Here is a 12,689-nt window from a genome sequence, read left to right on the forward strand (position 1 = left end):
CGGCTGCAGGGGGCCCAGGAGGTATAGGGGGCCCCATGAGGCTCAAATTCATATACAATTTCAATACATTTTGGTAAAACAGGAAAACCTCTGGATATGTTTGGGGCCCTAAAATTAATTTGCTGTGGGGCCCAGTAACATCTAGTTACGCCACTGTCCTTACCCTCAAGTAATGTTTTAGTAGGTTTATATTGGTGATCAAAATTACCAGGACCCAAGCATTTTGCATAACAGGTCCCATACCTGTATGAGTAAAGGTTTGAACTTCGTGACTTTTCACCTGCAGTGTTTGGGTAACCCGAATAAAAGGTCCTGCCTCTAACAACTGGGAAGTATTCATATCCCCGCCTGTAGCCCTTTAAATCCCGCCCTGAAGAACTGAACTGGGCTACTAGGAGCCCTATTATGACGGCTGTTAGAAAAACAACTCCACAACGATATACTTGCACATTTTTTTAATGCTCTTTCATTTACCATCAAGACAACCTGTGGTGATGGGTTCACTTACATTATAGATATTTATACTTTATGAAGATAAAGCCGAGTATTGCAATCACACACTACAAAAATATTCCACAAAATAAGTCACACAATGTGTTTCTCTATATCAGGCATCTCAATATCAGCTGTCATTTACCCTGCCTGTGCAGACTGGGAATTGTAGTCCCCAACTGAAGGGCCGGGACATAAAATACCTGCTTTAGGCTGTTTCTTAGGTACAATTTCAGTAGAAAGTCCACTAAAGGTGAGTGCTCTCATTACTTATTAGAAAGAAGCACTTTCAGTGTTGCCCAGATCCCTTTTTTTATTTACACGTTTGACCAAAAAAACCTGCAATAAAATGACGTAAAAAAATATTGCGTCTGCAACTGAAAAATAAAAAAATGGATCTGCTAATAAAAATGATTCACTTTATTGGTCCGTTCAACCTTAAGCAATAAATAGAGATCTTTAGAATATCTGTATATTTGTTTCTCTGCATGCTATGAAAATATTCCACTCTGGTTTATGGCTTAAAGGCAGATTGCAGTTCTTTAAATGCCGCTTTCCGCTGTTCTTTCTCTTCTGCTTGTCTCTTCTTTTCCTCTTGTTCTGCTTTGATCTCTTGTTCGAATCGGCTCCCGTGATTGATGGCCTGTACCTGGGTCATTGAACAAAGACACTTGAATAAATATGTTTATTTATTTATTAATTAACTGATTTGTGCTATTATGGTATGGCCTCATTCTATTGTTCAAGCCACTGCCCAAGTAAAAGTGAAAGTAGGGAAAGAGGAGCTGCATTAATTCTTATCTTTTCAACATTTTTATTGGGTTTTCCAATAATCCAAAAATATGATTAAACTATTTGAATGCATTTAACGTGCTGTTTCCACCACAAAGGAATAATACAATTGTGAAAACATGAGAATTATACTTGCCTCAAATAAAGAGTACATATGACGGATATAATAATGTTTAGTTACCAGATCTACTGTATAAACTAACAAAAGCAACACATAACCAAAACAAACCTAAACCTCACCTGGTGGAGTTAAAGAAACACAAACATTTTTTGACACCGAGTTAATTATGTTGCCCAGACATTAGGATAGTTAAATCAGTAATAGCTCTTGAATATTAGATTTGTGTGTAGAGTCTATTTGATCGAAATAAAGAGACCAATTATTAGAAAACATGGTTCTTCAAATTTAATTTTTATGGCCTCTTGCCAGCATTACTGGTTTAGATATACTAAAATTTCCTTTAAGAAGGGGGTAGACTCTGAAATCCAGAACAGAAATAGGGCTTTCTTAGTAACCGCCATAAACCGTAAAATTAAGTTTGAGATCAAAACAGGGTCAGATTTATAATCTGAACTCAAAGAAAAAGAAGGGGTGCCAATATTCAAAAGGGCATAAACTGGAGATATAGTTAGATTTATTTTCAATTTAGCATTAATAAAATCTCTTACTTTTTGCCAAACTAGAGTAATGTGAGGGCAGCTCCACAGATAATGAAAAAGTTTTATATTTTCCTGATTATGTTTGGGACAAAATGAAACCTGACTAAAACCCTGCATTACTTCTTAATTCCTCATTTGCCAACACACCCACCAACAAGGTGCCCTGGCAGATAACATTTTACATCTTGATTATTCAGATTAGGGTTGATCCTTTCAGTTCAGTATTTGGCCAGATTGTTTGTGGAGGATTGAGCTCCTATGTATGGATTTGGTGGGTCCCTAATAAATTATTATGTCCCAAGAAAAAAACGCTGAGCAGCAGGACAATCTTATTTGCAGCCATGATAGCTCCCTTTGGCTGGCTAACAGGAGACGGCTGGGGGCTCAGACAGGTAACTCGCACACTGCCTCTGATACCCGCCCACTGGCTCTGATACCCACCTATTGCCTCTGATACCCACCTATTGCCTCTGATACCCGCCCACTGTCTCTGATACCCACCTATTGCCTCTGATACCCACCTATTGCCTCTGATACCCACCCACTGTCTCTGATACCCACCTATTGCCTCTGATACCCACCTATTGCCTCTGATACCCGCCCACTGTCTCTGATACCCACCTATTGCCTCTGATACCCACCCACTGTCTCTGATACCTGCTCATTGGCTCTGATACCCACCCACTGACTCTGAAACCCCCCAACTGCCTCTGATACCCGCCCACTGTCTCTAATGCCCATCCACTGTCTCTGATACCCACTGTCTCTGATACCCACCCACTTTCTCTGATACCCACCCACTGCCTCTGATACCTGCTCATTGGCTCGGATACCCGCCCACTGCCTCTGATACCCACCCACTGCCTCTGATACCTACCTACTGCCTTATATACCCACCCACTGTCTCTGATATCCGCCCACTGCCTCTAATACCCACCCACTGCCTCTGATACCCGCCCACTGCCTCTGATACCTGTGTGGGAGGGTTGGGTCCCTAGCTACAGTTGTTTGGGCTGCAAATTTAGACCCAAGCTAATTGCACCGGCTTCAGGTTGAATCAGAGCAGTGATGGTACCCATAATGGTAATGCTCTGCATTCATTTACTTATATATTTCAACTTGTGTCCCCTCTAATGACTGCACATGTGCCAGCAGGACCCTCACTTCTACATCCCCTGGCTGCTGTGACTGACCTAAAGACAGCAAGGGCCCAACTTCCACACCCATAGACCTGTATACTTCCCCAAGCAACTGTGCAGAAATGAGAGAAGCCATTAAAGTAACACTGGGCAGATGGTTGATATAAAACTGGTTATTTATTGCAAAATATCTAAATAAAAAGAACGAATCCTGGAAGCAGCAGACCAAACACACTCCCTGCCTTTATGGCAACAACTTCCACAATACAATGGGGTTTATTGATGGGGATATTCCTACCTTAGCCTCAAAAAAGCTTTTGGCTCCTTTTACACCTTCAATAGAGACGTCAATCTCAGAGAGTCGCGCCAGAGCGTGCAGCCCACTGTCTTCCTCCAACTCCCCGGCTGCTGCCTTGCGGAAGATTAAAAGGAACTTCAAAAGAGAAAGAGAGGAGAGTTTCAGTGGTTTCAGGCAAACACTAACAGAATGATTGGAGGCAATGCACTGTATATAATTATCACACTCCATTATTAGGGCTTAATATGCCGCATCTGGAACTTTCAGGAAAAATACTCACTGCAAGGAGTGCATGTTGTGTCCTCTCTGATCCAAATTCATGGACCATGGAGGGTGTGTTTAGACATACTGGTGCATATTCATTGTACATTTCTTATTTGTCTTAAAGAGAACTAAACCCTAAACATGAACGTGGCTAAAAATGCCATATTTCTATACTGAACTTATTGCACGAGCCTAAAGTTTCAGCTTCTCAATAGCAGCAATGATCCAAACTTGTCACAGGGGGTCACCATCTTGGAAAGTGTCTGTGACACTCACATGCTCAGTGGGCTCTGAGCAGCTGTTGAGAAGCTAAGCTTAGGGTTGTTGCAAGTTATCAAGCAGAAAATGAGGTTGGTCTGTAATATAAGCTGATGCTACAGGGCTGATTATTAAATTCTGATGCTAGTTGCACTGGTTTCTATGCTGCCATGTAGTAATTACCTGTATTAATTACTGATCAGCATTCTATTGTGACATTTCTATTCTATGTGTACTGTATATTGTGAGCGGGTCCCTAAGCTCAGTAAGTGACAGCAGCAGAGAGCATGTGCAGTGAATCAGCAGAAAAGAAGATGGGGAGCTACTGGGGCATCTTCAGAGACAGAGATCTTCCTGCTAAAGGGCCGTGGTTGCCTTGGGCTGGTACAGAAGCCCAAAACATAATAAAAAATATTTCTAGCTACTTCTTTAGTTAAGCTTTAGCTCTCCTTTAAAAACCATTACTTACATCCTGCTAAAAATGTAAAGTCAACTGCCCCTTTAATACTAGACCAACCAGAATTCTAACCATAATCTGAAATATGTGACAGCACTAAAACCAGCTAATGAGGCTGGATCCTCAGATGTCATGGGTAAAACAAACAGTGCAGTGATTAGGATGTAGGTTGGCGCTGGCATTGCACAGTGTATGAGAGAATAACAGAATCACTAGCAGACGCTCAGAGCCAAACATCTCACTATCCTCAGTGTTCCAGTTAACGGCACCAATGTATTTCTACGACACTTTCTCAGCACAAACATTTCCTGCAGAAAACAGACTGCAATTATCTTCCATCCCAGGACAATGCACAATCCCACAGAGATGGGCAATGCCAGGCCCTTCAGAAGCTGTTCAACCACAACTCCCGGCACCCCCGGGTTGGAAGCTTAGAAATATACTGACTGTGCCTGCTTGATTGTATTTTCAGCTTTGCACCCTCACTCCTGGTATTATACAGAGTGACACTTCAAAATAGAAACAATTGGAGTGGCTTGTCACTTACCCAACGTAAAAGCAATCTGACTATTGAGACCAAACTCATAATTTAATAAGGTCTCACCACCCGCCACCTATTGCAGATTTTAACTAATTGTTTTTTATGGACACTGTCCAGCACTGCGCTCTTAAACTCAGTGAGTTTGTTGTTTAGGTTGTGGTGTGTTACACTGTTTACGCATGGTGTGTTACATATTTTAATCGTTATTTAATTGAAAGTTATATTTTAATTCAGTACGCTTGGTCAGTAAATTAAGGTATCACTACAGCAGGTGTTCTGAACTGGGTTACTGGGGGGTGGGGCAAAGTATACTCCACTATACTGGGTGTTCTGCTCCAACTCCAATTGTTTCTATTTTGAAGTGTTATTATGTATACAACCTTGCAGAGTAGCCTAGCTTTAATACAATGTATCCACTTGGATGCTTACTATCATACTTTATATTATACAGAGTGAATTATCTGCAGTATCCGGCGCACTCACTGTTATCTATGATTGCTGCCAGATACAGGTTTATATGAGAGCAATAGGGGAGTCCTGTAGTATTCCAACTGTTTTACATCATTTATACATTCAGTGATACAAACCTGCCAACAGTCTCTTGTATAAAACAGGCAGAGCAAAAGATCTGTTGTTACAAAAACTGGAGATATGCTGCCCTACAAGCAATCAATGCTCCCCATCAATTCTTCCTTTACCTAAACCATGCCTCTCATTTACCTAAACCATGCCTCTCCTTACCCAAGCAATGCTTCTCGTGTACCCAACCAATGCCTCTCCTTCATCTTAACCATGCCTCTCTTGTACCCAAACCATGCCTCTCCTTTACCTAAACCATGTCTCTCCTTTACCTAAACCATAAGATTCCTACCTCACACCTGTAGTTCACCAGTCCTTCAATGGTGGTGCGTTCTTCCGTTGACCCGGCCGGGTCCCCTAGCAACGAATACTTATAGAAACGGATCTGGACACACTCAAGTTAATGCAGTCGGGGAGTATCCCCTTTTATTTAGCCACCAAACATTCAATGTTTCAGGGGGGAACACCGTCCCTTCCCTGATGGAGGGTGTTCCCCCCGAAACGTTGAATTAACTTGAGTGTGTGCGGATCTCCTTTACCTAAACCATGCCTATCCTTCACCTAAACCATGTCTCTCCTGCACCTAAACTCTCCTTACCAACCAATGCTTCTCCTGTACCCAACCAATGCCTCTCCTTCATCTTAACCATGCCTCTCTTGTACCCAAACCATGCCTCTCCTTTACCCAAACCACGCCTCTCCTTTACCCATACCATGCCTGTCCTTTACCTAAACCATGCCTCTCCTTCACCTAAACCATGCCTCTCCTTCACCTAAACCATGCCTCTCCTTCACCTAAACAATGCCTCTCCTTCACCTAAACCATGCCTCTCCTTCACCTAAACCATGCCTCTCCTTCACCTAAACCATGCCTCTCCTTCACCTAAACCATGCCTCTCCTTTACCTAAACCATGCCTCTCCTTCACCTAAACCATGCATCATTTTCACTTTGAAATCAGAGACTGTGCTATGAAATTTATCCAGCGTTAGGTTGAGGCCTCAGCCTCACTGAGTATTGCACAAGGGCCTACGAGTAAAGATTCTGGACTGGGTTACATGGCTGCAAATTGCTCAGATCTAATCACTAGCTCTGCTTTTATTTGTTATGTTTCTGGCTATCACAATTCTGTTATATACATCCATAACATAATACATATGATCATATATGTTATATATGGCCAGGGAACAGTGTCTCACCTCCCTGAAACTGAGTTTCCCATCAAAGTCTTCATCCACTTCTTTGATCATATTTTTGAGTCCAAGGTGTGTCTGTGGGGCTCCCAGTTTCTCCATCATGAGTTTCAACTCCATGAGGTCAATGAAGCCATCATGTCCTGCATCAAATCTGTGCATGAGATTGGGGGAAAAAGGAAATGCGCATTGTACAATGAATGAACATTTTATTTAAAGTTACACTGACACATTCATTGTGCAGGGTCCGAAACTACGAGCAGCTAATTGGTGCAAGGCACATACAGTTACACACAGTGGGCCCAGCATGACAGATCTGAATCTCTGTGCCCTGCACATTGCAGCTAGTCAGAGTGGTAGCCCCTGGGTAATACTGAGCCACGGCTATTTAGCGCTCCAGGCTTATTTGTCAGTAACAGTGACATGCTCCTATCTTTTACAGCAATGTCTTATTATCACTAAATGCTGCCATTTTTTACACTGCCTTTCACATACTCCTCCCAGTTATGGGATGGGTATCAATAGATTAAACTGCCACAAGTTCATGTCTTGCTTGGCTCGAAAATGTAAAGCGTAAATGAGGGGGAAAGAACAATAATGATCCCTCTGTTCAGTGTATTTCCAAGCTATTTTTACCTTTCCCTCTCCCCCATTACAAGCTTGAAAAAACCTATTGAAAATGATGTCAGTTCTATAATGAAGCGTATTATTGGGATTTGTGGCAACATTATAACAGTTCATCAATGCCGTTTATTTGTAATCCCACTGATCAACAAGCATACGCGATAATTACACTGTCCATCTATAAGTACAGTACCTTCACACGCACCCAGCCAACTGCACTGGAATACACTGGAATAAATCTATAGAAAAAGGTATTTTCAGGGAACAGGGGTACAATCAAACAGGGGTGTGTTGGACACGGGGTGCCTGGCCCATGACACCAAAAACACATCAAAATGGTTGGAACATTCCTGCAAGTGGCAGATCTTACAAGGACCAATCAGGAGTGCCCACGAGCAGCTGAGATATTATAAGGAGGGGAAACTTTGCCCCTGTGACATCTGACTTGTTTTGGTTGGACTTGTTTTGGTTGGACTGCTCTTTGACATTTAGGGGTAGATTTATCAAAGGTCGAGTTTTTCAAGGGTAGATTTCAATCAAATTTTTGGGTTGCAAAAAACAAATTTTTCAGGGTTTAAAAAAAACTCAAATTGTTTGGGTTTTTACCCCGAAGTTGGAAATAGCTTGAATCCAAAAATACTCCAGCTAAAACCAGGTAATTTAGGAGTCAATGGCAGAGGTCCCTTGAGCCATTTTAAGATTTTAATAGCCTTCATGATGTTCGAGTTTTTTTCGGTGGGTTTTTCTCGAAAACTCCACCAATTTGAGCGATTTGAGTTTTTTCACATGGAAAACTTCATTCATTTGAGTTTTCACTCCATACTCGCTAAGTTTTTTCCATTCGAGTTTTTTTTTAAATCAGTAAATATTCGAGTTGTGAGTTCATTTGAGGTATAAAAAACCTCACCGTTTTTCAACCTTTAATAAATAACCCCCTCAGTATTTGTTCAGGCCCACATTACCTAACGCCATGGATACAGATATAAGCTGACAGACATATTTCCAGCCATAGCAGCAAATAAGCGTTCACCCACGTTTTCACTCCCCAGAACTGGGCTTTCAGAATATTTAGGGGGACAAAAAGGCATTGCCCCAAATCTTATCATAGATGACCTTCAGGCTGGGCTCCCTCTTGGTCCCTCTAGGGAAGCCAGTCTCTGACGATTTTCTATCTTACTAAAATAAAGAACAGAGAGCAGTCACTGTTATTTTGAGGGAATGGAATGCACCAGATCTGCCAAATCCCAGCGCTTAGTACATGCAGAGCAAGGACTTGTATTGCCATTGCTGGACCCTCACAATGCAGAGAAAATGCATCTCTTTATGGATGTCAGAGTCAGTGACCCCAGCAAACAGTACCTCCTATTGCAGGTCAGAAAATGCAGAACAGAAAGCATAGCTCAAATGACCAACTGCCCAGTTTCTCCCTTTAGACATTGTACTGCGGCAGGGCATAGCGTCCCTTGTGTACCTGACATCAAAATAAACCTGTTGCTTCGATTAGGAGCAGATGTTGCACAGACTCCCTGCAATTATACAGCCGGGTGGGGAATCACTGCTCATTATTGTATCGGCCCAACTCCAGGTATAGAAGGTGAGCCATGGTACAGCCCCTTGTTTTCGAACACTGCCATACTGGGATCATCATTATATCTCTCATGCAATATTCCTCTTGTATAAATGTATCATTTCAATACATTAGTCACCATAAAAAACACAAGTCAGAGACATCAAAGCATTCTGGATTCCTGAAGAGCAGATCTTTGTGATTTCAATAGAGGGATTGACTGTATGATCTCCTGGCACATTAGTGAGCTGCATAATTGTGTCACTTCTATAGGAGATATACGAGCGGATGGAATATATAACGCCAGATGCAGAAAGGAAATCTTGTAGTTATTAAATATCCTCTTAATGCCTCCGTACGGCACATTTCATATTGTACATGCACACACATATATATATACTTTAATTTCCACTGATAGGATAAATATCATATAGAAGTCCAAGATTTTACTGCCCCATAATAATAATAATCTACCTCTAACTTTGTGGGTTTGTAAGATTTTTTTATTAAAGGGATACTGTCATGGGAAAAAACATTTTTTTTCAAAATGAATCAGTTATTAGTGCACTGAAATCACATGACTTGGGGCAGCTGGGAAATTGACAATATGTCTAGCCCCATGTCAGATTTCAAAATTGAATATAAAAAAATCTGTTTGCTCTTTTGAGAAATGGATTTCAGTGCAGAATTCTGCTGGAGTAGCACTATTAACTGATGCGTTTTGAATGACAGTATCCCATTAAAGATCACATTTTCAGATAAGTTTTTCCCCAAGCCTCTTGGTTATCCACCATGATGCCCCCAACCCCCACCAGCAAGGATCAGCATACTACATGGATGACTCTCATACCTTATTGATATGCTCCACTCCATAAGGAGTCTTGTCGTGTGCCACGTCGCTGTGTAAGGCTGCTCTGCTAGAATGAATAGGGTCATAGGGTGTTGGTGTGTGACCATTATGGATTATACTGACTAATACTTAATATACATCGTCCCTCTGTCTTTATATGATGTTTTTCAAAGGAACATGAGATGCAGCAACTAAAAACGCAGGGGGCTACCTGCCTGCGCCTGCAAGAATCACAGCACACTCATTCCGTCTCATTGATGCTGCACATGCAGTCTCTAGCAAATAAGTGGCATTTAGGTGAAAAGACGGCAGCAGAATCAGCAACAGGTTCTGCACCAGAGAAGACATTGGGCTCTCCTTTTGGAAAGAGTAAATAATATAGAAGCCGGAGGCAGAGGAGTGCAATGGCTGTTGGGTACAGGTTGTATTATTACATAGATACTAAAGCACAAGACTAAGAGGAAAGGGCTCATGTAGTACATTGTAGAGGCACCAGAATGGTTAATTACTCATCCCAGCAATGGCTTTTAACATAGGGTTACAGTTGCCTTTTATACGGCATGTGACTGCTGTACCTAAAATAGGGTGAATTACTATTGCAGGTCTGATGTACATTCATTGATGACAAATTAGAGACACAGTGATGTTGTTTCACTGATAATTTTGAACACAGAATTCTAATGCCACTGCCACTCACACACACACACTTCTATAGAATGAGTAGGACTGAGGGGGACACACGTGCCACAGCCTCTCTATCAGCCGCAGCTGCTGCAGCACCGCTTTGGAGGGAGGCCGGCTAATTGTACACAAGGGTTAATGTTTGCTCCGCAAGAGGTTCTGCAGCAGCGGAGGTTGCTATTCTGTAGTCCCATGTGCACTCACTGTCTGAACATCTGCTCCATGTCCTTGATCTGTTTCCTAGTGAACTCCTTGAACTCGGTGTAAGGGTTAAACACCCTCATGCAGGGGGACTGCTCCCGCCTCCGGGGCTGCTCGGGCACCGCGTCCCCTCCGTGATCTTCCATCCTCAGTCGCCTGTTCAGCTGGGAAGCGAGCTCGTCGTCTGAAGCCATAGAGGTGTACGCTCCTGTGTTCTGCCGAGTAGATGTACGGCCAGTTATCTGTCCCCCCCTGCCCAGAGAGATGGTACCTTCCTCGGTTACATGAGCCGCACACTGGCCGGCTCCCCTGTACAACACACAGCTCTTGCCGCTTCATGTGACTGATGCGCCGGGTACCACTGACATGTAAGGCCGGAGCTGATTGGCTGCTGAGAGACGGCTTGGGCTGCTCCTTGGGATGGGGGGGGGATGCTGATGTTCTGTATGCGCCGCACATCTCCAGCTGGACTATATCTCATAAAGCTTCCTGTCACTACTGCAGTCTGGCCTGCTGGGAATTGTAGTTCTCTTCCTGCTCACTGTTTCCTAATCGGCAACGAAATAATAGATTTTTTAAATATTTTTATAGATATTTCAAAAATACACTTTAAGTGAGACTTATTCAAGTAAGGCTTCTGTTCCCCTGTCTGATAAACCTTCCTTTTTTATAAAGCCACAGAGGCAGCAATAGGAACCTGCTGTTTGGCTACACATGACCTTGGCTGGTGTATTAAAGGGGTTGTTCACCTTTATTTTAACTTTTAGTATGATGTAGAGAGGGATATTCTGAGACAATTTGCAATTGGTTTTCATGTTTTATTATTTGTGGTTTTTGAGTTATTTAGCTTTTTATTCAGCAGCTCTCCAGTTTGCAATTTCAGCAATCTGGTTTCTAGGGTCCAAATTACCTTGGCAACCATGCATTAATTTGAACAAGAGACTGGAATATGAATAGAAGAGGCCTGAATAGAAAGAGAAGTAACAAAAAGAAGCAATAACAATAATAATAAGTCAACGGTATCTGGGGGGAAGGTTGTCTTTTTACGCCAGTGCAGTATTCCAACAGCTTTAAATTAGCCTGTGCTCAACTTAAGCCTCCCTCACCAAAAAAATCACCCTGTGCAGGGTTGCCACCTTTTCTGCCGGTGGAGACAGGTCAGGGGGTGTGGCCATGATGCGGAGGGGCAGGGTCGTGATGCAGCAGGGGCGGGCTATGACATCAGGGGTGTGGCTATGACTTGGCGATTGCCAGTGTCGGCCTGGGCCGGCGGGAAACCAGACCCGGTCCTAGATTGGCCCCAAACCAAAAAAAAAACTTCTGTAGCGCAGTGTGCTTGCCATTAGCGCAGGCGTGTGGTTGGCCGTTCGTTCGCGCATGCGCGATGTGGGCCTATAGTTTGTGCATGCGTGTGGTGCGTCTGCCACTCGCACATGTGCACGACGCACCGGCTTTTTTCGCATGCGCGCGGGGGCCCCCCGAGGTTCAGGACCCGATGGGCCCCGACTGCGCCAGTCCGACCCTGGCGATTGCCCATTGCCGTTTCAATCATGGGGAATCCCGCCCGGTTTTCCTAATTTGGAAAACCGGGCAGGAAGTTTTGACTCGGCAGCCCTTCAAATTACCGGGCTATCTGCGTCAAAACCGGACAGGTGGCAACCCTAGCTATAGAGAAAAATAGGGGAAACAAAAAGAGAAAATGAAGGTAGGGAACAGTAGCAGAATTAAAGGAACAGAAAAACCAAAAACTGAAATTGTTTTAAAATAATGACAGTATAATGTACTGTTGCCCTGCACTGGTAAAACTGCTGTGATTGCTTCAGAAAAACTACTATAGATTATATAAATGAGCTGCTGTGAAGCAATGGGGGCAGCCATTCAAAGCTGAAAAAGGAGAAAAGGCAGCAGATACCAGATATGCTCTGTAGTATTCAATGGGATTCTTCAGAATTATCTGTTATCGACTGTGTATCCTGTGCTTGATTGGCTGCCCCCATGGCAACACAGCAGTTTCCATCACAAACACCAGTGCAGAGAAGCACTACATTATATTGTCATTCCTTGTAAACACTTTCATTTTCTGTTGTTACTGTT

The 12,689-nt window shown here is 42.9% G+C and overlaps 1 protein-coding gene across 1 annotated transcript; it reads right to left on the reverse strand.

Moving 5' to 3' along the window:
• Positions 1–440: 440 nt before the first annotated feature.
• On the reverse strand, positions 441–10,804 carry efhd2.L (EF-hand domain family member D2 L homeolog). Its single transcript, NM_001096475.1, is given in 4 exon segments — positions 441–1,141; positions 3,382–3,516; positions 6,679–6,826; positions 10,599–10,804. Coding segments are annotated over 4 exon segments (609 nt in total). The 5' UTR covers positions 10,790–10,804; the 3' UTR covers positions 441–1,006.
• Positions 10,805–12,689: the final 1,885 nt, after the last annotated feature.

The sequence above is a fragment of the Xenopus laevis genome, chromosome 7L, assembly GCF_017654675.1.
Source record: "Xenopus laevis strain J_2021 chromosome 7L, Xenopus_laevis_v10.1, whole genome shotgun sequence".
Lineage (NCBI taxonomy): Eukaryota > Metazoa > Chordata > Amphibia > Anura > Pipidae > Xenopus > Xenopus laevis.